This window comes from Heterodontus francisci, chromosome 7 (assembly GCF_036365525.1).
Source record: "Heterodontus francisci isolate sHetFra1 chromosome 7, sHetFra1.hap1, whole genome shotgun sequence".
NCBI classification, from domain to species: Eukaryota; Metazoa; Chordata; class Chondrichthyes; order Heterodontiformes; family Heterodontidae; genus Heterodontus; species Heterodontus francisci.
In genome coordinates this window covers 44,536,168-44,563,774 of record NC_090377.1, presented here as the reverse complement: position 1 = coordinate 44,563,774, position 27,607 = coordinate 44,536,168, and the positions used below count along the sequence as shown (strand labels likewise).

Below are 27,607 nucleotides of genomic sequence, written 5' to 3'. Positions count from 1 at the left end.
ATAATTGAGTAATGTAGCATTTCAATTTTAACATTTGGATAGAAATGCTGAACTGCTTGCATCATATTTCAGGCCCTTTGCCTCAATTTAGTTGAGGACTGATTGTGCAGCGTGTTAAATATTGGCTTTTCTACTCTGAAACTTGGGTTTAAATCCAGATCAGACTTAATAGTTGAGAGACTCCTCTATCTGCAGGCTGCATGCATCCTGCCAGACGAGAGTTTGGACAATTTCAAACCAGCCTTTGGCACAGAACTGTTTCAATATCAGCAATAAATGATGATTTCACTCTGAGGTCAAAGAATCACTACTGTAAGAAAAGTCTTTTTTGCACTGCTATGGTGAGAGGTTCTTTTCTGAGATTGGGGCTGGGACTGAAACACGTCGTTGGCATGAGGTAGAGGGAGTTTTACTTTGCATTTCGTTGTGCAATACATAACATCGGAATGCTTTAAACCGATAGTGGGTGCCCAAAATGATAAGTATTCCATTCTCCAGCACTAACGTCATCAGTGAACACACCATTTAACGTAAGGAAACTTCAAAGTCATTATGAATGAGGTGGCGCAGGAATACAAGTCCAAATACAGTGCATAAACTTAAAAAGGCATTTAAAAGCTAGAATAGGGTTTATTTATAGAATCATTGAACAGTACAGCACAGAAAGAGGCCAATTAGCTCATCGAACAAAGAACAAAGAAAATTACAGCACAGGAACAGGCCCTTCGGCCCTCCAAGCCTGTGCCAATCCAGATCCTCTATCTAAACATGTCGCCTATTTTCTAAGGGTCTGTATCTCTTTGCTTCCTGCCCATTCATGTATCTGTCTAGATACATCTTAAAAGACGCTATCGTGCCCGCGTCTACCACCTCCGCTGGCAATGCGTTCCAGGCACCCACCACCCTCTGCGTAAAGAAATTTCCACGCATATCCCCCCTAAACTTTTCCCCTCTCACTTTGAACTCGTGACCCCTAGTAACTGAATCCCCCACTCTGGGAAAAAGCTTCTTGCTATCCACCCTGTCTATACCTCTCATGATTTTGTACACCTCAATCAGGTCCCCCCTCAACCTCCGTCTTTCTAATGAAAATAATCCTAATCTACTCAACCTCTCTTCATAGCTAGTGCCCTCCATACCAGGCAACATCCTGGTGAACCTCCTCTGCACCCTCTCCAAAGCATCTACATCCTTTTGGTAATGTGGCGACCAGAACTGCACGCAGTATTCCAAATGTGGCCGAACCAAAGTCTTATACAACTGTAACATGACCTGCCAACTCTGTACTCAATACTCCGTCCGATGAAGGAAAGCATGCCGTATGCCTTCTTGACCACTCTATTGACCTGCATTGCCACCTTCAGGGAACAATGGACCTGAACACCCAAATCTCTCTGTGCATCAATTTTCCCCAGGACTTTTCCATTTACTGTATAGTTCACTCTTGAATTGGATCTTCCAAAATGCATCACCTCGCATTTGCCCTGATTGAACTCCATCTGCCATTTCTCTGCCCAACTCTCCAATCTATCTATATTCTGCTGTATTCTCTGACAGTCCCCTTCACTATCTGCTACTCCACCAATCTTAGTGTCGTCTGCAAACTTGCTAATCAGACCACCTATACTTTCCTCCAAATCATTTATGTATATCACAAACAACAGTGGTCCCAGCACGGATCCCTGTGGAACACCACTGGTCACACGTCTCCATTTTGAGAAACTCCCTTCCACTGCTACTCTCTGTCTCCTGTTGCCCAGCCAGTTCTTTATCCATCTAGCTAGTACACCTTGGACCCCATGCGCCTTCACTTTCTCCATCAGCCTACCATGGGGAACCTTATCAAACGCCTTACTGAAGTCCATGTATACGACATCTACAGGCCTTCCCTCATCAATCAACTTTGTCACTTCCTCAAAGAATTCTATTAAGTTGGTAAGACATGACCTTCCCTGCACAAAACCATGTTGCCTATCACTGATAAGCCCATTTTCTTCCAAATGGGAATAGATCCTATTCCTCAGTATCTTCTCCAGCAGCTTCCCTACCACTGACGTCAGGCTCACCGGTCTATAATTACCTGGATTATCCCTGCTACCCTTCTTAAACACGGGGACAACATTAGCAATTCTCCAGTCCTCCGGGACCTCACCCGTGTTTAAGGATGCTGCAAAGATATCTGTTAAGGCCCCAGCTATTTCCTCTCTCGCTTCCCTCAGTAACCTGGGATAGATCCCATCCGGACCTGGGGACTTGTCCACCTTAATGCCTTTTAGAATACCCAACACTTCCTCCCTCCTTATGCCAACTTGACCTAGAGTAATCAAACATCCATCATGTCCCTCTCCTCGGTGAATACTGATGCAAAGTACTCGTTTAAAATCTCACCCATTTTCTCTGACTCCACGCATAACTTTCCTCCTTTGTCCTTGAGTGGGCCAATCCTTTTTCTAGTTACCCTCTTGCTCCTTATATATGAATAAAAGGCTTTGGGATTTTCCTTAACCCTGTTTGCTAAAGATATTTCATGACCCCTTTTAGCCCTCTTAATTCCTCGTTTCAGATTGGTCCTACATTCCCGATATTCTTTCAAAGCTTCGTCTTTCTTCAGCCTCCTAGACCTTATGTATGCTTCCTTTTTCCTCTTAGCTAGTCTCACAATTTCACCTGTCATCCATGGTTCCCTAATCTTGCCATTTCTATCCCTCATTTTCACAGGAACATGTCTCTCCTGCACGCTAATCAACCTCTCTTTAAAAGCCTCCCACATATCAAATGTGGACTTACCTTCAAACAGCTGCTCCCAATCTACATTCCCCAGCTCCTGCCGAATTTTGGTATAGTTGGCCTTCCCCCAATTTAGCACTCTTCTTTTAGGACCACTCTCGTTTTTGTCCATGAGTATTCTAAAACTTACGGAATTGTGATCACTATTCCCAAAGTAGTCCCCTACTGAAACTTTAACCACCTGGCCGGGCTCATTCCCCAACACCAGGTCCAGTATGGCCCCTTCCTGAGTTGGACTATTTACATACTGCTCTAGAAAACCCTCCTGGATACTCCTTACAAATTCTGCTCCATCTAGACCTCTACCACTAAGTGAATCCCAGTCAATGTTGGGAAAATTAAAATCTCCTATCACCACCACCCTGTTGCTCCTACATCTTTCCATAATCTGTTTACATATTTGTACCTCTATCTCACGCTCGCTGTTGGGAGGCCTGTAGTACAGCCCTAACATTGTTACCGCACCCTTCCTATTTCTGAGTTCTGCCCATATTGCCTCACTGCTCGAGTCCTCCATAGTGCCCTCCTTCAGCACAGCTGTGATATCCTCTTTGACCAGTAATGCAACTCCTCCACCCCTTTTACCTCCCTCTCTATCCCGCCTGAAGCATCAATATCCTGGGATATTTAGTTGCCAATCATGCCCTTCCCTCAACCAAGTCTCAGTAATAGCAATAACATCATACTCCCAGGTACTAATCCAAGCCCTAAGTTCATCTGCCTTACCTACTACACCTCTTGCATTAAAACAAATGCACCTCAGACCACCAGTCCCTTTGCGTACATCATCTGCTCCCTGCCTACTCTTTCCCTTAGTCACGCTGACTTCATTATCTAGTTCCTTACAGGCTTTAGTTACTACCTCCTTACTGTCCACTGACCTCCTCATTTGGTTCCCATCCCCCTGCCACATTAGTTTAAACCCTCCCCAACAATCGAGTCTGCAATGGCTCTTTCAAAGAGCAATCCAATTAGTCCCATTCCCTTGCTCTTTCCCCATCTCCCTGCAATCTTTTTCTCCTTCAAATATTTGTTTAATTCACTTCTGAAATTTACTATTAAATCTATTTCCACCACCCTATATTCCAAATCCTAAACACTCGTGCAAAAAAAGTTTTTTTTCTTATGCAATCTCTGGTTCTTTTGCCAATCACCTCAAATCTGTGCCCTGTAGTTATCAACACTACAGCCATTGGAAACAATTCTCGAGTTACTCCATCTAAACCTTCCTGATTTAAAACACTTCTATCAAGTTTCTTCTCAGCTTTGTCTGCTCCAAGGAGAACAATCTGACTTCTCCAATCAATCCACATAACTATAATCTCTCACCCCTGGAAACATTCTCGTAAATTCATTTCAAATAATCAGCAAAATCATAATCAAGATGAGAAGAGAAAACTTGGGGGGAAAAAGGATCATTAAAAGAATAAATAACAGATTAAAATATTTCTCATCATGTACTTTGATTTCAACAGATTGATAATACAGTAATGATTCAAAGAAGAGCAGGGAGGTCCTGGCCAATGTTTAGTATTCAACACCAATAAAAGAAATAATCTAGTCACTATCTTGTTGCCATTTGTGGGACCTTGCTGCTTCCAAATTGTCTATCGTGCTTTCTAAACTACAACGGTGAATACACTTCAAAAATACTTCATTAATATTTCATTGGCTGTGAGGCGCCCTGAGGTTGCGAAAGGTGCTATGTGAAAGCAACTTTTCCTTTTCATTTTATAGAGAAATTCCAGCTATCAGATTAGTTTTAATACTGTAATTTTAGAGGTTGTTTATTGACATCATGAGCGGAATTTCCGCTCATTGGGACCCCGACATCGCGGTCACTTCCGGGTCCTGCCACCACACTGCACATGCAATGTGTCAGGGTTGCATTATGGAAATAAGATAATTGGCCTGGAGTTGCATTAGCTGCCCAATTAGCAGTGATGGATGCAGGAAAGTAGCATGACTTAGGCAGCGGCAGCCCGATTTAAAGGGTGGGGGGCAGCCACTGTTGAGGTTGCCATTTGCCCAACAGATGGGGGAAGGTGCAGAGTCTGGAAAGGTGAGCCCAAAAGTAGACACTTCTCAATGAAGAGTTCAGGAGGGCATGCCAGGAGCAGCACCAGGCATACCTAAAAATGAGGTGTCAGGCTGGTGAGGTTACAACACAGGACTACTCGCCTGCAAAACAGCAGAAGCAGCATGCAATAAACAGGGCTAAGCGATCCCACAACCAACGGATCAGACCTAAGCTCTGTAGTCCTGCCACATCCAGTCGTGAATGGTGGTGGGCAATTAAACAACTAACAGGAGGAAGCGGCTCCATATATATCCCCAACCTCAATGTTGGGGAAGCCCAGCACATCTGTGCAAAAGACAAGGCTGAAGCATTTGTATCCATCTTCAGCCAGAAGTGCCAAGTGGATGATCCATTTCAGCCTCCTTCTGAGGTCCCCAGCATCACAGATGCCAGTCTTCAGCCAATCTGATTCATTCCACGCGATATTAAGAAACAGCTGAAGGCAGGGATACTGCAAAGGCTATGGGCCCTGACACCATTATGGCAATAGTAATGATGACTTGTGCTCCAGGACTAGCTGCGCCCCTAGCCAAGCTGTTCCAGTACTACAACACTGGCATCTACCTGGCAATGTGGAAAATTGCCCAAGTATGTGATGTACACAAAAAGCAGGACAAATCCAACCCAGCCAATTACCACCCCATCAGTCTACTCTCGATCATCAGCAAAATGATGGAAGGGATCATCAACAGTATATCAAGCGCATTTGTTCAGCAATAACTTGCTCACTGATGCTCAGTTTGGGTTCTGCCAGGGCCACTCAGCTCCTGACCTCATTATGGGCTTGGTCCAAACATGGACAAAAGAGCTGAACTCCAGAGGTAAGAGATAGTTCCTGCCCTTGACACCAAGGCAGGATTTGACCGAGTTTGGCATCAAGGAGCCCTGGCAAAAATGAAGTCAATGGGAATTAGGGGTAAAACTAGAAAACTACCAAGCACAAAGGAAGATGGTTGTGGTCGTTGTGGTCTCAGTCCCAGGAAATCCTCAGGGTAGTGTCCTAGGCCCAATCATCTTCAGCTGCTTCATCAATGACCTTCCTTCAATCATAAGGTCAGAAGTGGGGAGGTTCGCTGATGATTGCACCAGTCGCGACTCCTCAGATACTGAAGCAGTCCATGTCTAGATGCAGCAAGACCTGGCCAACATCCAGGCTTGGGCTGATAAGTGGCAAGTAACATTCGTGCCACACAAGTGCCGGGCAATGACCATCTGAAACAAGAGAGAATCTAACCATCTCCCCTTCATGTTCAATGGCATTACTATTGCTGAATCCCCCACTATCATCCTGGAGGTTACCACTGACCAGAAACTGAACTGGAGAAGCTACATAAATAGTGTGGCTACAAGAGCAGGTCAGAGGCTGGGAAATCTGTGGTGATTAACTCACCTCCTGACTCCCCAATACCATCTACAAGGCACAAGTCAGAAGTGTGATGGAATACTCTCCACTTGCCTGAATGTGTGCAGCTCCAACACTCAAGAAACTCGACACCATCCAGGACAAAGCAGCCTGCTTGATTGGCACCCCACCCACCACCTTCAAAATTCACTCCCTTGACAAGATGTACTGCAGCAACTCACCAAGGCTCCTTCACACCTTGCAAACCTGCAACCTCTACCACCTAGAAGGACAAGGGCAGCAAGATACATGGGAACACAACCACCTGCAAGTTCCCCTCCAAGCCACACACAATCCTGACTTGGAGCTGTATTGCCGTTCCTTCACTGTCGCTGGGTCAAAATCCTGGAACTCCCTTCCTAACATCACTGTGGGTGTACCTACACCCCAAGTACTGCAGCGGTTCAAGAAGGCAGTTCACCACCATCTTCTCAAGGGCAATTAGGGATCAGCAATATAGGTGATAAGCTCAAGCCCACATCTCAGGAATGAATAAAAAAAAAAAACAAATGGCATGCCTCCTGGTCACCAAAGTGCAAAAGAGAGGGGCATCATCAGGGTGCACAGAACTCGCCTGACCGTGGGACAGATGTGTGCACAGCAGCTCTGATGACCCATAAGCACAGGTCAGAATCCTGGTGCTGCTGGACTGGAGGCTGTTGTGGGATGACCTTAAAAGTGGACCACCTTAAGAAGCTGTAAGTGAAGGCCACTGGAGGAAGTGATGTCACATCACGCAGGACCAGAGAGTTGTGGGTGTATTCGAACAGAGTGAGATGCGTTTAGATGTGGCTCATGCAGTAACTGTCAGCATATAATATGTTGTAATTGAAGTATAATAAAAAGTCATGTTTTCTTTGGATATTACTTGTAGTCTTGTGAATCTTACAATGGTTCACATTCCAAAGCAACAAATAATAAAACATTTTGGCAAAGTTTGGGATTTATTTTTTATGAAGACCACCAAATATTACATCATGGCAACATTTGATTTTTTGTTTTTTGAAGAACACACCAAGAGAGAATAAGGAACAGCCGATTGTCTCCCTGGAGTGGCTGAAGATCTGGCAGGGGAGCAGTTGGCAGGAGACCCCACAACAGTGCAGCGAGCTAGGCTACAGACAGGACCCCAAGAGGTGTTGAAACTTTGTGTACACTAGGCAATTTTCCAGGGGATCAGAGCTTTCATTTATCTAGCAGTGGGTCAAAAATTTGAAAAACAGTAGCTGAACTATTAGTGTTTTAGTTTTCCCTTTTTTTTGCTTTGTGGGCAGGACTTAAGCCAAAAAGAGCTGGAAGTGCTCAACAGCGCTTCTGGAGGTCCAACACAAAACAAAAGGCTGGCTGTGACAGCTGCCGGTACTTCAAACTGTTGCTAGCTGCAGGAAATAAAACCTCCCAGTTTTTTAAAAAAAAGCTCAGAATTAAAAAGAAAATGAACCAGCCTGTTTAAACAAAGAACTGCTCTCTCTGTTTAAAAATGAAATAGATGTCGTCTCACTCTTAAAGGGGCAGGCCTGCAAATATGAATCTGTCAAAATAAGAAAAAAGTGTGCCTGCAAAAAGTCCTATACTTATTTTTTTTTAAAGCAGGATAATTAAGACAATGGCTTTCAGATATCCAGTTATAGTTTGGAAGGTGTCAGACATTGCGTCTGAATTTAAACAATTTCGACAGTGAATGGAACTGTTTCCTGGATCAAGAAGTGAGCGAAACAGAGAAACAAAATCAAGATAGCACTGGACAATGAGGGCCTGCAACGGAGCAATACATCAGGATTGTCAGCTGAGGATAAGAAGGACCGTAGCAAGCTATGGACATTCTTGGAGCAACTCAAGGTGACTGTAAATTTTCAAGTACAGAGGCCTGAGCTTATCACCTACCAGAAAAGGCAAGATGAGTCTATTGACCAGTTTGTTGCAAGGTGCAAAGGATAAAGCTCAAGAATGTTTCTTTGCAGATATTGAACTGTTGAAACAAGTTATAGAGCTAGTAATTGGGTTGTTACGAGTGCTTCCATTTTTTTGTTAAATTATGAGGATTTGTGTGTGAAAACTGATAAAAAGATTCCATAGATGCTGGAACTTTGTGTTTTTTTAAAAAAGAGATCATCAGAAGGTCTTTTGGACTGAGCTTGTAAACAACAGTTACTGGAAAGATCAAGAAGTGCTAAAAACAAGACCTTACTGGAAGGCACCTATCTTCAGATAATTACCGCGCAGGGGTTTTTCTGACTTGGGAAAAAGATGTTTACAAGGAAGTGACAGGTCAGGAGGCTCAACTCTTGTGATGTTTTTAGTTTCGTTTTGGACAGTGAGTTGGTGATATGGACAGTGTTAAAAAGACAGCTGGAGAAAACTTGCCGAAGGGAGCAAACCCCAACGCAACTTGTTCCATCTCTTTAAAAAAACCTGCCAACTTTTCCTTCTCGAAGAGGCGCTGGGAAGTAATTGTAAGAAACTGTCTGAAACCCCTGTTGCTGCATTTTTCCTGGAAAGCTTGCCCAAACTGATCTTCAATATCACCTGACAAGAACTGTTCTAGGACGATCCCAGTGACAGCCATCTATGCATATTTGGGACACTAAATATCTGACATCTTTCCAAAGGGTGGCACAGTGGTGCAGTGGGTAGCACTGCAGCCTCACAGCTCCAGCGACCCAGGTTCGGTTCTGGGTACTGCCTGTGTGGAGTTTGCAAGTTCTCCCTGTGACCACGTGGGTTTCCGCCAGGTGCTCTGGTTTCCTCACACAGCCAAAGACTTGCAGGTTGATAGGTAAATTGGCCATTATAAATTGCCCCTAGTGTAGGTAGGTGGTAGGAGAATGGTGGGGATGTGGTAGGGAATATGGGATTAATGTAGGATTAGTCTAAATGGGTGGTTGTTGGTCAGCACAGACTTGGTGGGCCAAAGGGCCTGTTTCAGTGCTGTATCTCTCTCTCCCGATGATCTCTTTTTTTTCTTCAAGAATTAGCAAGTATTTGGCTAAAGTATTCCTTTTGTCTTTTATTTTGTAATAGAGCTTTAAAGAATAAATCTCTTTTTTGGTTCACCGGTGTATATGTATGTGTGTGTGAGGGGCTAAGGTAAAAAGGGAAATTTTATATTTCAATCTGTGTGTTAATGCTTTGCATCGTTACTGGTTTAGACTGGTTTTGTAATAAACTGATAATTTTGATTATTAAAGAAAGCTAGTCGGTGTATTTTATTCTGGGATAAAAATGGAGTCTATGATTGACCATATCGGTAACTGGGAAAAAATTTAAATATATGTTGCGACCTGTGGAGAAGCGGAACTAGAAACACAGTGCACTCCTCCTGTCTCGGTTGTAACAGCGTCTACCCCCATTAGAGACCTTTCAGAAAGACTTGCTAGAAAAGAAGAAAGGGCACACCATTGCTGGACAACATAATGTTGGAAGGAAATCTGAAGCCATCATGGCTGGGCGCCAACAGTTAAAGCATTGGGGGCGGCTACGACAATTGGTATGAGAACCAAGGCTCAGAAAACTGCTAAGCCTGTGGCAAATGTGGCTTGACTGACCCAATTCGCAGTTAACTGGCATACCAGGTCCTGTGCAAAGCTTCTGGCATGCGAGGACATTGAGCTCGGATACTGCACACAGGAATGGTGGCAGATCACATGTGGAGAGAACACCTGCAAGACAGGATGGCAAATGGAACAAAAGGTATGCCAATACATAACAAAAGCCCAAGCAGGTACATCAGGCTGGCAGACAGACAGATTGCCAGGAGGACATGGATGAAGAAAGCACTTGTGTGAATAGCGAGCAAGCATCTCACGCAGTCAATTTGGATCAACATGTCAATGCTATTATGCATTCTGAGGCATTCTCCATGATTGAGATTATATGTTCACAGAAGAGTGGCACAGTGGTTAGCACCACAGCCTCACAGCTCCAGCGACCCAGGTTCGGTTCTGGGTACTGCCTGTGTGGAGTTTGCAAGTTCTCCCTGTGACCGTGTGGGTTTCCTCCAGGTGTTCCGATTTCCTCCCATATGCCAAAGACTTGCGGGTTGATAGGTAAATTGCCCCTAGTGTAGATAGGTGATAGGAGAATTTGAGGGAAGGTGGGGATGGGAGAGGGAAATAGGATTAATGTAGGATTAGTATAAATGGGTGGTTGATGGTCGGGACTCGGTGGGCCGAAGGGCCTGTTTCAGTTCTGTGTCTCTCTATGACTCTAAGAGTGGCAAGCATAAGCTCAGAGTAAAACTTGACATTGGAGCAAGTGCAAATATTCTGCCCATCTGTATACTGAAGGACATGTACCTAAAAAAAAAGGGGAATCTATGGTACGGCCCACCACAGCTAGCTGACTGCCTACAATGGTTCTCCAATCAAGTGCAATGGAACAATAACCTTGCAGTGCAGCTATGGGAGCGTCAAATGGCTACCACAAATGTTTTATATTGTAGACACAACTGGACCAGCTAATGCAGGACTTCCAGTGTGTTGAGGTCTACAATTTGTCACAATATACAAAGTCAATATCGCACCAAAGATGGTACAAAATATCCAGGTCAAGTGTATCGGGTGGGTCCACGTAACGAATGACACAATGGCTTGGAGTTTTGACACAAAGAGGCGATATGACCGGGAGTATCTCCTCAGGCTTTAGGTCGTTGCAGCAAGTACCCGGAGTCCAGAAGGATTGCCGGTGATTGGTGCTGTTGCCAGTCGTCATTTTTCTAAGCTATCTAAACAAGGGAAGATGAAGGCATCGTTCGACAGGCAAGCAGGATTAGAATTAGCTTGACTGTGAGTAGGACAGAAGGTCAGCATCCTCAATCGAGTGTCGGAAACTTGGTATCCTGCAGAAGTTGCAAGGATATGTGAGCAGTCCAGATCGTACGCGGTCCAGACACTCGATCTCAGACGGAACTGAAGTCAACTCAGACAGCTGTATGACAACACTACTTGTGACAACCCTATGGCATCGCAGACACGTTCAAAGACAAAGTCTGAAGATAAACATACAGAGGAAGAACATGTCAACCAGAGTTCCAAGTCACCAGAGTCTCAGAGAAGTCATCAAGACAAGCTCAGCTCTGGGAAGTGGTTTATGATAACAAGATCAGGACGAATAAGCAAACCTCCTCTACTTTTTAGAGTTTTAAATTTACTCACTTGTAAATAATGTTTTGTTTTGACCATGTCCGAACCGCAACATCACTGTTTATTGTACATATGTTTTCATCTTTGGAAAAAAAAGGGGGATGTTGTAGGATGAACTTAAGAGCAGACCATCTTAAGAAGCTGTAGGCGAAGGTCACCAGAGGTGGTGATGTCATGTCACACATGACCAGGGAGTTGTGGGTGTAGTCCAACAGAGTGAGGTGTGTTTAGATGTGGCTTGTGCAGTAATGGTTAGTGGGTGTATATATATTATATATATATATGTTCGAGTTAAAGTATAATAAAAACCCATGTTTTCTTTGGATATTACTTGTAGTCTAGTTCTGTGAGTCTTACAATGGTTTACATTCCAAAGGAACAAGTAATATTACAGAGGCTGCAGGCAGAATGCAGCAGCCTATGTGATTGAAAAGTTGCAAGTGATGAGGGAAGAGAGGCATTGTCCTAACTGCATCTTTATTCACACAGCAGGCCAAATGTGAGTTGAACGCTAGGGAGAATGCGAGGGCATGCCTGGAGGGCAGGGTGTCACAGATAGCATCGCTGATGCACATCACATCTCCAGGTTCAGGGGATACATGACAATGCTCCCCATGCAACAATCTGCCAATGCCCAAGTTGTGATTTCATTATTTTTATCAGAGTGAGCATCTGTTGTCTGTCCTGATCTCTCAACCATCTTCTCTTACATCTCAAGGGCAATTAGGAATCTGCATTAAATTTTGACCTAGTCAGCTATGCTGTGAAAGAATAAAAAAAGTCTCCAACAGTGCCAGCCACAGAGGAGCAGAAGGCCATATAAATACAACAAGCTCCCAAGGAGTCAGATAAGGACGATACCATGGAGCCTGCACTGTCACATCTTTCCTGCGCATCCTTCACCAGCGCAGATACTTGCACCTCAGTGGGTCCTCGTGCGTTATTAGAGACGATGGTGCTGGATGAAGTGCACATCACATCCGAGCAGGAAGATATAAGGGAGGCAGAGTCAGCTGTGGCCAATCCCCTCTGAAGATGAAGGACAGGTGCAGCCCTGATTTGCAGGTTGGAAATGCAAAGCCCAGGAAGTCACAAAACAGGCAGCTCTACCTAGAAAACCAGCGTGAGATGTGTGCCACATGTCCCATTACCTGAGGGACTATGGAGTCATGGGATGAGAATGGAGGAGTCCATTTATCTCATGTGTTTCATACTGTGTCAGAGCTTTGAGTGTATGAGCTCCTCCATTGACCATGACAACTCACGGAGAGCCATATGCGGCATCACTCAGTTTAGATGCAGGAACAGTGCGCTGACATGCATGGAATGCATGCCACAGACTGTAGCATTGGTTGGTCAGTGGTACAACAAAGAATGGTGTGGATGCCAGCTTTTTCCCAGGTGGTGGTTTCCCTCAGCGATTAAGAATGCCATGAAAGGGCTGAGGTGGTGACATATGGTGATGAGCGGGCCACCCTTCATGGGGCTCAGTCATCATCAGCTGCTTCCATGGCCCCTCCGACAGTCGAAACATCTGTGGAGTCACACCCTGTGACAGAGGCGGGCCCTGCTGCACTGCTGGTGAACAGCCTCTAGAGTTGCCTCCCACTCCCCCCGCACCTCCATGCCAAGACCAACTGCCACGGGCATCTCAGGCCCAGACAGGCACTAATGAGCAGTCTGACTCCACCTCATTCTCAGCCACAGGTGGAGCATTTCATAGGAATGGCTGTAAGCCCACAACACAGTGTTGGTAATGTCACTTTGTGGGTGTTCCTGATGTAAATAATAGTGAAATGTTAAGCGATAAAGCACTGGGAAGATTGCGGCACTAAGGCTAACTTGTGTGCTTCCATTTCATGTTGGCAAGACACAGAAGAATGGGAAGTGAGGGTTGGCAGAATGATGGAGTGTGCTGGTGAAGATTGTGTAAGGTGGAGACCCTGGAGCCTTCCTGGCCCTCCTTTGCCACTAATTCCCAGGGGTCTTCTCTGCTCCAGCAGATGCTTTTCCTCATCGCTAGTCAGAGCAAGCTCAGAGAAGCTTAATCCCAAATCTTCTAATGTCTTTGCTTTGTTGGCAATGAAATGTGGAGTCTTCATGGACAGCCCCACCCACTGCCATAAGCCCGTAAGACCCGTTAGCAGAAGGACCCACCTCGCCACCCCAATCCTGGCCAGCCAAGATCCCTGGTCAAGAGTGCAGAAATATGAAAGATAATTCTTTTCACTGAACACAACTGGTTGCCTGTGCATGACGGCCTTCGCTGAGTCTTCCCTTTTCAATGCTGTCTCTTGCTCCTGTCCTGCCATTTCAGCTCATTCCCCGCCTACTCCTTCCTTCATGGTGCATTAACCATGCTCCTTAGAAAGAAAAGAAAGAAAACTGGCCCTTTAATGAGCTGACAAACTCATTAATGGGCTGAAGTGGCCATCCACAAAGTACAAGGGTTGCCTCTTCCCGTTCCCGATGCTACCTTTTGAACTCAGTGTCGGTTGCATGCTGGGAAACTGGCATGCCGGGAAACCGAACCAAGGGGCGGGTGTAAGCGACCGCCTAGCTCCTTTTCTACACTCATGACCTAATGGACATCCTGCCCCATGCATCAGCCACAAACAAACTAGTCAACCAGGGAGCCTGTAATTTCCTAAAGCTGCCAGAAGTTCAAGACTTATGAATATGTTCATGTACATGAAATAAAAATAGCTCCTAGAAAAAATGTTCCTACTGCTATTAAATTCTGGAGGCCAAGAAAGCATCTTCGGTTTCTACATATACATTACAAATCTCCTTTCAAAAATCAAGCTTTCATGGATTCTCGACACTTAAGATTTAGAAGCAGACCCATCATTATATAGATTCATATATCTTTAAAAATGATTCCCCATAATTTGACAAAAAGTATTTGAAAATAAAAGTAATCTCATCTCAGGGCTCAGATACGAAATTATTCAAGCAACTGCTTGCAACCAATAGTTTCTATTACAAAATAACAGTCCGTGGTGTGCTAAAAGCCAACAACATATAAAGGGACTGAGATGCTATAACAAGTAGTAACAATACTCTAGCCATCAATAGTTATGTCAGGCCCAATGTATCACTGCCCTGCAATGCATTCCATATTGGGCCAGATTTTACTCTCAGTGGCAAACAGTGCCAGCCGCTCATTACACTTGCACTTGTCCATAGACTTTTTTTATGGGCTTTTGCACTTATAAAACTTCATTATACAATGCACATTATTTTCAGTAAGTCAAATTATAGCCATTTATATCCAGAAATCTATCATTCCTAAATAACTTCTGCATTTCACCTATATTTTCAATGTTTGTTATATTTATGCCTATGTCAATGACACATTTTTCACCTGTAATGTTGAAACAAGTTATATGCAACTATAATATATGCTATGTAAATTTGCTTATGTTTTCATCAGTAATTTATTTTATTTATTTAGAAATACAGCACTGAAACAGACCCTTCGGCCCACCGAGTCTGTGCCGACCAACAACCACCCATTTATACTAACCCTACAGTAATCCCATATTCCCTACCACCTACCTACACTAGGGGCAATTTACAACGGCCAACTTACCTATCACTGGCAAGTCTTTGGATTATATGGCACATATTCAGTATATGCACACACATACAATACTTACATTTATATATAGGACAACACTTGGCATTTTGCTACAAGAAAGGAACATATTAAATGTTGTGGTCCAGAAAGCCAGTTGGTGAAAGATGATACTAGAGCCAATCTGTACTCTGTCTTATATTTATTTGTTGTGAACATTATAAGTATATAGCTCCTAACGCCACCACCCACTGTTTCAGTATTTTTCTCTTTATATGTGTTCAAGTAAAACCCCAATTAACGCTGTCCACCTGCATATAATTAAAAACAATTGATATATAATTAACAGATTAAGTGCCCTCTCTTTAAATAAACTTAGAGTTAACGTGTACAACACATTTCAAAACAAATCAAAAAAAAACTTCCATATTCTGTACAAAGCATTACATTGCGAGATGCCCCTCCTCTAGGACCTCTAATATTTTCTTGCACAAGCATTTCTTTTTGTAAAGCAATCAGACAGTTGATGTCCTGCATCTACCCATTTAATTTTAGAGATTTCCTTCCTCTCCAGTGTTTGTTTCAAGCCAGCAACGTCAATCTGTAACCCTTTCTCACTCACGCGTTTTGTAGAGTGTACGTCATTCCACAAGGAATGACTGCCTACGTAACATTCAATGGATATACGATCTTCAATATGCTCCTTGTATGGAATTGCACTTAAAATATTTGATAGCCAGTGTTTCTACATCCAACGTACTTTTCACAACCCTTTCTATTTTCTTAGTTTGCCAAGTTACAGGACATTTCCCATTTTCATCCATCAGAAATATTATGAAACCAGCTGCACATGAATACCCATCAGAAATATTAGCAAGTGAAGCATCACTAAAAGTGACTCGTTTCATGTTCTTTTGGGTCACCTAAGGATGGGAACTTAAGTACGCATTTCTCCAGATTTAATTTTTTCAGTGTTTTATATGCCCTTAAAAATTCTCCACTTTAGGGTGTTTCATGTAGTACTTAACTCCAACACATCAAAACTATCATTTGGTCTAGTCTGATTGCACAATCAGTTCAACTGACCAATCAAGCTTTGCAACTGCTCTGTCTCTTCACCAGATGTGACATCTTTCTGTGATGACCTAGCACAATTAACCAGGAGGCGAGTAACACTGTCTAAACAGGATTGTAGATTTAAAGCTTTCCCAGACCTACTCTGCTTAATATTTAAACCAATATATATATAAAAGCCCCAAAAGTCTGACACCCAATATTAAATTATACTCTAATCTTATTAATAACGTATTTCTCAAATTCTGCAGTTTCACCCCATAAGTCATCAACATGCATCACGAAGATGCCTGAAAGTTTTCCTTTATGCCAATAAAATATTGCGGGATTTGCTTTTAGTTGAATACAACCTATTTTCAGCAAAACAGATCTCACTGAAAAATACCACACTCTGGAAGCATCATTCAGGTACTAGACGCATTTGGTTAACTTCCATAGTTTCTCTTCTTCATCTGCTGCCCCTTTGGGCAGTTTCAGAAACACTGCTCTCTGAAAAGTATCACTCCGCAGAAACGGGGCTTTTAAGTCGATTGATCTATACTCCCATGAATATGTGAACGAAAGAGCTCAAAAGATTTTCAAGATTAATTTTCCACCTCTAAGAGAGTCCACTCTAACATCTGTATCACCCAGTCACTCTTTGAAACCTCACTTCAGCCTTATAAGTCCCATCGGGAAGGACTTTTTCAGTATAAATCCATCTGTGACAAGGCTGGCTGTCCCTTATCTGGTACCTCAGAATAAACTCCAAACTGCCTCCAACTATCTAATTCCTTTTGTTTTGCCTTTCATTAGTTTATCCTCAGGTTTATGGGCAGAGACCAAAACTTCACGGTTATGAGGACTTCTGCTTCCAGTCCTGTTCTGAAACTGTTCTGTAGCCCTCATTTCATTGGCATCTACTTGTACTTTGATACCTTTCAGGACTACTACTGAAAGATCTCCCTCTCACTTTATCAGAGGGTCTTTCTCTGGTACAGAATCGTTTTCTGACGCAAGAGTCATTTCCAGACCCACTATTAGAACTTGCACTGCGCTTTCTTGCTCTCTACTTTTTCACCCCATTCTGCCAGTCCCTGGACCTCGCTTCTTGGTCATTATCCTGAACATTCAAACAATATTTAAACTTGCCAGTACCTTTTCCTGCACGTCCCATAATTGTCACATCCTCTATTAACTACACCCCTCTGGAAAATATGTCCCCTGAGTACCGACTCTGGGAAACTGGGCTTTGGATGTGATAGCTTTGTCCTGTGCACATTTCAATTATATCCAGTCCTTGGTCTACCGTATTCTGTTCCTCAGGACCTTTAACACAAACCACTTTGCTTTGAGATCCATGGCAACTATCTCATTAAAGTCACATGCCAATGGAAAGCTTATAATAGGATGTGGCAGCGTCCTCTGATACCTTTTTACAGATTTCACACTTGTCACAAATCTCTTCTATTAGTCATATATACTCTTCATTAATCACACCTGCCTCCTTTAGCAGAATTGTTAATCTTTGACAAGAGGGCGAGCAAATTATCAGTGTAACTTTAAGACAATTTGCTTTTTTTCCCTCTCAGATGCTTATCACCGAATGCCATTAATACTTCTCTAACACTCTGATGAGAAACATCAGGTTTTGTTAAAGGGATACTCTGATGTCCTGTTTGGATAAACTGCAGATCCACTGATAGTTCCAAAAACAAAATGCCTTATTATGCTCCATGTCTAGTTTTATTTGTGCGTTTTTCATAAAAGGTTCACTCAACAGCAAAGTTATCTCACTAGAGACTACATCAGTACTGATAAAGTGGCTTACTCTAACTATATTACATGGAATTACAACTGTCTTTAGCGGCCTCAATATACTGTCATCACTAAACCTAAAGGAAGTAGTACTTTTATACTCCTTAACCTTGCATTGATCCTCACTACTGAATGTATCTAGTTAACATTTTTGCCAATCTGTTCCACATACTGTTGAAGTGCAAATACGATCTAGCACAGCACAGTTGAACAAGTCTGCAACCAACACATTCATCACAGGAGTAAAACTGCTTGTGACTAGTACAATTCATTCAGATTCATAATTATCTTTGTCTTCTACCTCAGAATTCTTTGTGTCATGTGTCATTTCAAGGATCTTGCCCCTCTGCTTTGGGCAGTTCATTGCATAATGAGATTTAGCGTCACACCTGAAGCACCTATTAACTGTTCCTTGGGCATTCCTGGGATTCATTGGCCTATTATTGCTGTTCCAATTGTCTTCTGCTTGAATAGCCAGATCTGCTAAAAGTGCTTTCATCCTTAATCTGCCTGTCTGACACTCTTTTTTACTGATGCCTGCGTCCAGTATCTGGACCGTTTCTTAGCCCAGCAATCATGAGTCCTGCATTCTGTGTGTCCCATAGAATGTCCCATTTGTTCCATCAAGGCTGCAGGAAATGACTTTCTCCAGGAATTCTTTCAAGACAGCAGACATCTGATCCAACAAGGAATGTCTCTTCAAGAACTGAACCCCAGTTAGAACCAGGGGCCTGTCCATATGTGACACCTTAGCACAATCCAGCAAATTAAATGCTAGCACTGAACCAGGACCTCTAAATTGAATTTCCTCAATCTTTTCTGCAGTCTGTTAATGTCCAGGATATATTCCTCCATTGAAGAACCATCTGTTTTCTGAAATCCATCGAAGACTGACCATGCCTCACAGGCATTTAACTGATTATCTTTCTTATAAATACCATTGAATAACTCTAATAGATGATCCAAACCTCCATCAGTATTCAACTGATGGGCATCCAGCCCACAAAATACTTTATTTCTGATTTTACTTCTTGTCAGAAGCAACAATGCCAAGGCCATACCTTGCTTCCTCTTTGGTAGAGACGTAACCTGTGTCCACACATCCACTTCGTTCTTCCACTGGTCACATGGTAGAGACTCTGAGAACATCAGAGGGTAATCATACCCCCCACATTTTACACTTGCTTTCTGCCATTTCTCCCAATAGCTACCAGGAATAGTTTTCTATACAAACTTTTTTTTTTTGGTTTCCAACCTTCACCTTTAGGCAACCATTCTGTGTTACCATGTTATAGTCCAGAAAGTTGGTGAAGGGTGATACTGAAGCAAATCTTTACTCAAGTCTTATATTTATTCAGAGTGAAACATTACAAGCATACACCTCCTAACTCCACCACTCACTGTTTCAGTGTCTTTTTATATGTGCTCAAGTAAGACCCCAATTAATGTCCTCCTGCATATAATTAAATACAATTGATATACAATTAGCATTAAAGAATAAGATTACATCATAAACTGTGAGGGGTGAAGCTCGAGCATCATCACAACTCTGTGATATGCTAGTGCCATGAAAAATACTTGTGAATATTTTATTCTGTACAATTTTTGTAAAAGCTTAATAATACTTTCCTTTGTAGTTTTCTACTTTTGCTTTCTTTTTGGCTAAAGGTTCATGTCGCAGAGCAGCAGAACTGAATTACATGATGTAAACAACAATGGTTTTGTGATTTATTTCACTGCTACAGGAAAATATCACAGCTCGTGTATAGAGAATAATGGATATCAATGTGACTGCAAAGTGATAACATAAGTAAGGATTCAAAAATGTCAAGATGTGAAAGCAAAGTTCCAGCAATTATAACTGCCATTAGAAACTCAAGTTAGATTAGAGCTTTGAAATCACTTCCTGCCACCTGTCTTTTTCACACATACTGTTTAGATATTATATAAGGGCTTTATTCAGCTTTGAGCCTATTTTTGTGCTAGCAACTGTACTCTGATGATTGGTATAATATGTGTTGTTTCTTGCATAAAGGTTTAATGGTTTTGTTCTCCTTACTACAAACTAATTGAGAAATAATGTACAGGAAATTAGATGTCCAATGCACCTTACAAATGAGAAAATGTATTAGAGATATTAAAGAGTTCTTGTGATTCAAAACATAATATTTTAGCATACCTTTTACACTTCAAACATAAGAATAGCCTCAATGATATCATACCTGTATACTCAGTACTCGAGATGTAGTTGGCTGCTGTAAATCCTTCATTCTCTCCTGCAAGTCTGAATGCTCACTTTTACAGATACTTGAATATTGGGCAGGAACACAACTCTGATTCATGCCATCTTTTATCTTATATTCAGGCATCAGGAAACCTAGAAAATAATCATATCATTGAGTTGCTTCAGTTTTCCCTTCATATCAACAAAATTACTCTTTCTGACAAGGGCACATGCTCAACATAATATTCACATTATTAATGGTATTTAACTTGTAAATGGAGTTATTTCACCCCAATATCCACGGAGGATTCATAGTAAAATTATTGGTAACTATATATCGTTCTACTAACAGTGCATGCAATGTTCTGTAGAGATGTGCACAGAAAACAAAATAACCTAGCAAATAATCAGGTGGCAAAGGCAGACACACTGACAATCTGGTTTACAGTATCTTGCAATGTCGACATCTTGACGTGTTAATTAAGAGACTGTACTCTGCCACTGTCAGTATGGTGACACCTAACAACCAGATCACTACAGACTTTTCCTATTACCCAGTCTTCATAAAACAATCCATTGCTCATGGATTCTATTCAATTTGTTATAATGACCGTGTTTAATCACATAGCCTGTTCAATAGCAGAAATAAGGTCACATACGTGACCTTTGAGCTGCATAGGATATAATGTATGGCTGAGATTTCTCACCTGAGGTGCCCACGAATACACACATTATCAGTACAAATATTTGAGACAAAAAGGAATGTTGAAGCTATATGCACATGGCATTGCTCAATTTATATTGTTATGTGATGTTTATACAATATAGCCTTTAAATTTAAAACATATTGGAAATGTGAAATGAAACATGTCATTGATGCACTAATAATGCTAATAAAAATAGTTCATGTTGCACGAGTTTAATTTGTGGGTTTACATTAAAATTTTAATATAAATATGGTAGATGCCAATGGATTTAAAATCCTGCCAGTTCTCTCCTTGGAGACATCATATCAATAAGCTTTGCTAGCAGGAGCTCACATTCTATAAGTTAATTAATCTCTTTATTCCATGACCTCTTATCACACTGTGCAGAGACATTTGGGTACATAACTTGCTGAAAGTACATTTGACATTTACCCGCTGTAGATGGCTTAGGAAGGCAACTTTGAAATACTTGCACAGCCTTGGCAGCCACGGTTAGATCTGATGCTGAATGACCAATCGTGTCTTGTCCAGGACTGCTACATTCAGCTCTGCAAGGCACTTCTCGTTCAAGTGTATTTGCTTTTTGAGAAACATTTGTCAGATGGGGTGCTTCCTGCAGGGTTGAGGAAAGTTCACATTCAAGACAGGATGTTGTTTTCGGAACGTGTCTTCCTGTTGCCCGGTTTGTCGAATCAGGAAGGGGAAAAGTTCCAATTCCACTGTCCAATGTTCTCATCTGACAGCTGGACCCTGAGTTATCGGAAAAGTACATCAGTGGGTGCAGCAACTGGAAATACTGGCTATTACAGGAAATAAAATGGATTAATGCAGAAAAGAGCAGCTTGGAAAGAGTTGCTAAAAGAACAAACATTAATTAATGTTGTCAAGAAAACACTATGCCAAATGAGAAATATTAATTCATTAGTTGGAAATTTGCATTAGACCTTTAATGGAGAAAGTCCTACAGTTAACTTTTTTAAAAAACCCGGCACCCAAGATGGCCACTGCAATTTGCAGCTGAAACACCTTTGCACCTTCCAAGGCCCAACCAGAACCAGTAGTCTGAGAAGCCCTGGACCCAGAACAATGGCTTGCTCTAAGTAACTGAATTAGCTAGGATTGCTTCATTAGCACAACAGTCAAGGCAATCCTGACACATTGACTTTGAAAAAGCAAACCCCTCTGAGTGTAAATATTGGCATCCTGAGGCCTGTGGAGCCAATTCTGAACCTTGTATCTCATTAGAAGGTTCCAGAGAATATACTAAAGCAGTCATGGCAGTCATGTGACTGTTTGTCAATCTCTGAAAAAACTGGGAGTTTTGTTACACAGACAAGAGACAAGCAGTAACTGAGTCTGCAGTAGCAGACAAGGCTGTGTTCCTCCCTTTCTCTCCACAAAACATCAAGTTTGAAAACTGTTCGCAACTGTGGACCCTTTAAGCCTACAGTCTGCTACATCCAGAGACCAAGGGAAGAGAGACATCTAACAGTCTGCCATCAAGAAAATGCTGAGCAAAGCAGGCCAACCACAAAGTGCACTTTGACCAGCCAAAGACTTCAAGAATACAACTTCAGCTGGAAGACCACTTAATCATCCAACCTCAGATTGTATATTTAACTTTTATTTATTCTGGACTTTGATCCAACCAATAAAACCTACTTGCCACTTTGTGATCTATTTGAGTGTGTGTGATCATCGTGTGAATGTGTAGCATATTTTTTTATGATCTTAGATCGGGTTTAGCTTGTTCAGTATAATAAACTTACCTTTTTCTTGTTTAAACTCAAGAAAAGCTGTCCAATTGGATCGTTCACGATCACATTAAAGATAAAAGGTAAAACGCTCAGAGGTGGTAAGCACAACCACCGTTTAAAAAAAAATTAACCCTGTTGCACTCAAATAAGAGGAAGAGCAAGAGGGGCGACTGTGACCCTCCTCACCTGGCCGTAACAATGTAAAAAAACATTAATTAAGAAAAGCTTCCAAATGATGATGAAAACATTGTTGCAATGAAATTTTACAGAAGCAAAATATAAAGTCATTCGATGTCTGACATGCATTGTTTATGTTTACCTCATTAGCAGAGATACAGGATAGGACATTTTCTTTATTTGTACAGATATAAATCTCTGAAGCAATTTGTTTCATTTGCTACTGAAACCCTCATCCATGCCTTTGTTACCTGCAGACTTGACTATTCAAATGCATTCCCGGCTTGACCTCCCATCTTTCACCCTTTCCCACCCCCACAAACCATAACAGCAATTTTTATTTACACAGCATCTTTACCATAATAATACACCCCAAGCCACTTCACTAGAGTGTTAGAAAACAAACATTTGACACTGAGCTACATAAGGAGATATTACAGCAAATGACCAAATGCTTGGGCAAAGAGGTAGGTTTTCAGGAGCCTTAAAGAAGGAAATAGAGGTAGAGAGGCACAGAAGTTTAGAGAGGGAATTCCAAAGCTTTGGGCTTTGGCAGCTGAAGACACGGCCACCAATAGTGGAGTGATTAACATTGGGGATGCTCATCCAAAATTCTGCTCCTGAATTCCAACTTGCACCAAGTTCCATTCACCACCCCTGTGCTGGCTGACCTACAATGGCTCCTGGTTAAGCAACACTTCGTTTTCAAATCCTTCCATGGCCTTGCCCCTCCCTATCTCTGCAATTTTCTACAACCCTCTGAGATATCTGTGCTTCACCAAATCTGACCACTTGTGCATTCATGATTTTAATTGCTCCACCATTGGTAGCTGTGCCTTCAGCTGCTGAGGCTCAAAGCTCTGGGATTTCTTCCCCTAACCTCTCTCGGGATGTTTTACTATGCTGAAGATGCTATATAATTGGAAATTGTTGTTGTTTGGTTCATTGCCTTATTTCTTGGTAACAAACTAACTGACCGTCTTATTACTTGGCTTTCTTATGTTAGATCACTACTGCACTATCAGGGCAAGTATTTTTTCTTGTTTTAGTAAACTGGAGTGGAAGCTGTTGCTGCTTGTTTTATTTTCTAAAGTTGACACTCCAAATTCTCTTGCACATTTTGGCTCTGCCCACCAAATGAGTTTATTGGTGTATATTTAATGAGGCTAGTGGTGCTGCAGCTCAGAGATTTCTGCTGTTACACTTGCAATGCACTCAGGGTATGTTCAAATGTGAATTATGAGCCATAGCTTTTGGCATGATAGATTTGGGAGCCTGAAAAGTTTCAACAGTTATTTCTGTAGCTAAGAATGGCTTTTTTTGCTGTGATTATTGTGTTGTTAGTATTCTGCCTGCACAGACTGGCATTTGCTTCTCACTGTTTCTGAGAATGAAACACTACCAGGAAGTTTTGACCCTCCCCTCCCACCTCGATACACAGTCAAGGCTCTTCAGGATTAGATATGGCATTTCCTCCAGGCATACCATTGTATGCCATTATCATGTATAAGGTGGAGCAGTTTAGACTGGAACAAAAGAAAGCAAGGCAGCATTTACAGAGGATTCAATCTAGTATCCAAAATGACAACATATTAGCTCCTTATGCCACTACAGGACCACATCAATATTCATTACCTGACAAAGGGTCATTGACCTGAAACGTTACCCACAATTTCCTTTCTCCACAGATGCTGCCTGACATGCTGAGTTTTTCCTGCATTTTCTGGGACAGAAATGACACTATAACTTTAAAAGAAAATTAATACAAGTAAAAGCTTTTATCTAATCCAAACTGGTCTTTCTATATTACCTCTATGACTAGAATCTTCCAATTTGGCAAAGGAAGGCTTTTCAGTTATACAGGAAAGTCAACTTACCAAACGATTTGCTCATGCAAATCTTATGCATTTAATATAATTCATACATTATTCCCAGCAGCTTACTTGTTATATCCTATTATGATTCATTAAGATACAATTTATAATTTTGAAGTTACACTTGAATAAACAAAAATCTTTACAACAATACTCTCACTTCTTAATTCTGCACTATTTTTTATGTGCCAACTTGAATGAAATAATATGATTTGCTATTGAAAAAACAAAGTTGAAATCTTGGCACTTAACTCTGTTTCTCTCTCCACAGATGCTATCAGACCTGCTGAGCATTTCTAGCACTTTCTGTTCTCAGTTCTTGGTTTGCTTTGTGTGCTGGACACCTAGGGATCCCCTTGACTTGGCGCCAGGTTTAAGCTGCTGTCGGGAAAGGAGAAAATTGCGCTACAGAGATTGCTAGATCTTTGTGGGCAGCTTCCTTCAAGCTCAGTGACAAGCACCCTTGTTTCAAAGCGGACAGCAAAATCTAGCCCAATACTTTCCCGTCCCAAAGGGGATATTTATCACAATATACTGAGCCCCCCTCCCTCCTTCCCACAAGTGTCAATGACTCATTTCATCATAATACCATTTTATCGAATACCAATTGTGTAATTATCTAGATCTGACTAGCTGCAAATTTCTCTATCATTGCCCACCTGATGTTACAAGTTATTTGTTTTGTACATTAATAGGACTCAGTGTTTGAACCCCAAGAGTTAACTAATAGCGAAAAGTAACAAAATAATTGGTTTATTATTTTTCTTTCCTGCCAACTCTGTGCCGATAAGCCTCCCTTTCTCAAAGCTCCTTAACCTAATTATCTCTATCACAACCTTAGTTTTACCTTGGACAATCTCAGTCCAGTTCGAAACAAAACTGTGTCACTAATTGGCATTAACTTGGCAATCTCGCAAAGAGATGGGAGTGTTTCATACTGACATTGTGTATTCAAAACACAATGTGTTTTGTGTATTTAACTGAACAGCATCAACATATCCTATCTTAATGGGCACAAAGAACACACACAACATTTTTTTTATTTCAAAAGAGTTCCCAATTACTTGATCTTTGTAGAACATTCCCTCTTCTTACTATCTACTTGGGGGTCCCTCTGTAAATGTGCACTTCTTCCTGCCAGAGAGATTTAGGAATGGAAGTGGGGTTACTTCAACCAACATCATATTATGACACCAGCTTATTTCCACCTATAATTATTATCCCATCTTCCCCTCTCAGTGGTAACCTGATCAAGATCAAGAGCTTGGTCCTGAAATTGACCAAAACTCTGGAAGCAGTAAAGCAGGTGGCCTCAGAAATGTGTCTCATATGTTCCAGATTACAGTCTTTGCTGATAGTTTCTGGGAGGGTGGGGCAAGCTAAGAGGGAGGTTTTATCTGGGGTGGGACCAATCACAGTGTTCCGCATCAGAGGAGACAGGGCCAAGTTCAGCCACTGTATGTCCTGGTATTTCCCATTTCCTTGACCTCATTAGGACCAGGGTAAGGTAGGAGAATGATATGCCTAGTATGATGAGGGATACCAATCTCCAGAGGTTTACAAGTCCCACTGGTTCCAAGTTAGGACAGTTTTATTAGTCCCCTTATAAAGAGGGCCAAAGGTGTGATAAATGGTTTCTCTAAGGCTGTCCAGGATAGCCCCTTGATAGTAGCAGGTGCTGAAATTTCTGTAATAAAAGCAAAATACTGTTGATGCTGGAAATCTGAAATAAAAACAGAAAGTGCTGGAAATACTCAGCAGGTTTGGCAGCATCTGTGGAGAGAGAAGCAGAGTTAACATTTCAGGTCTGTGACCTTTCATTAGAACTAATGAAAGGTCACAGACCTGAAATGTTAACCCTGGAATTTCTGTTCTGTGTGTAGTATTGGGAACCTGAGCTGTGCCCATAGTAATGTGGGTGTCTATTGGGCCCGTGCAATCAAGATGCCCTCACACTGACACCAACCCCTATACTCAAGGGCAGCACTTTTACAGACTGATGCTAAAACCTACTATCTTCATCTACCACGTCAACTGCCAATTTTCTTCAGGATTAACATACATTGCACCAAAGGCAGAAATGATAATTGATCCAAATCCCACCATACTTAATTTAACTACATTTACACGATTGTAATATTTCTTTTATGTCAAACATTCTCGCATTTATATCTTTATTGAGGAATTTCTGTACAAACATGGAAAGTTACATTAAAACAGATAAAATCAGTCAATTAAACAAAATTCCATTAACTAACGTAACTGATCTTTCAGTTATCAATTGAAATTAAAGTAACAACAATGATTTTGTGATCTTTTGTCAACTAACAGGACAGCAAAAATCCTAAATGGTGAGAGACTAGGAGTTGTGGAGGAGCAAATAGATTTAGGTGTCCATGCACACAAATCACTAAAAGCTGGTGCACAGGTACAAAAAGCAATTAAAATGGCAAACTGAATGGTAGCCTTTATCTCAAGAGATTTATGCTTCAGTTGTACAGAGCCTTGGTCAGACCCATCTGGAGTACTGCATTCAGTTTTGGACATTGCAGGAAAGATATATTGGATTTAGAGGGTACAGTATAGATTCATTGAAATTATGGCAGGCTGAAGGGTTACATTTTAAGGATAAGTTGCATAAACTTGGTTTGTATGCCCTTGTATTTACAAAGTTGGTTGATGATCTGATCAAGGTTGTTAAATGATAAATAGATTTAATGGGGTAAATATCGGAAAACTATTTCCTCTGGTGGGAGAATCCAGAACAAGTGAGCATTGTTACGGACAGATGAGAGTTGATAGGTATCGCTCCCGCTTTTCCTCCTCTCGACTGACGGTAGATAGTGTTTTTACAAAAAAGTGTTTTCTGTTAATTGTGTGTCAACGGTTTGATTATATGCAGGTGACGGGTGTTAACTGGGGTTTTAGTTGAGCACTGAAAAGCATACACTCACTGGGACTGGGAGAGGTTTTGAGTGAGGAGCTACATGTTTGTGATCCTTTTAGT

The 27,607-nt window shown here is 41.7% G+C and overlaps 1 protein-coding gene across 19 annotated transcripts in view; it reads right to left on the bottom strand.

Moving 5' to 3' along the window:
- The window catches only part of LOC137371950 (nck-associated protein 5-like), a 693,455-nt gene that overhangs the window by 50,711 nt on the left and 615,137 nt on the right, over nucleotides 1-27,607 (bottom strand). For 14 of the 19 annotated variants that reach the window (XM_068035093.1, XM_068035090.1, XM_068035092.1 and 11 more), the window contains 2 exons: nucleotides 21,225-21,542; nucleotides 20,084-20,238 (listed from right to left, as the gene is read on the bottom strand). In XM_068035093.1, coding sequence (XP_067891194.1) covers nucleotides 20,084-20,238; nucleotides 21,225-21,542 — 473 coding nt within the window. Of the gene's footprint in view, nucleotides 1-20,083; nucleotides 20,239-21,224; nucleotides 21,593-24,361; nucleotides 24,450-24,905; nucleotides 24,982-27,607 lie in introns of those variants that run through there. The other 5 variants (XM_068035104.1, XM_068035105.1, XM_068035106.1 and 2 more) reach the window with 5 other exon arrangements.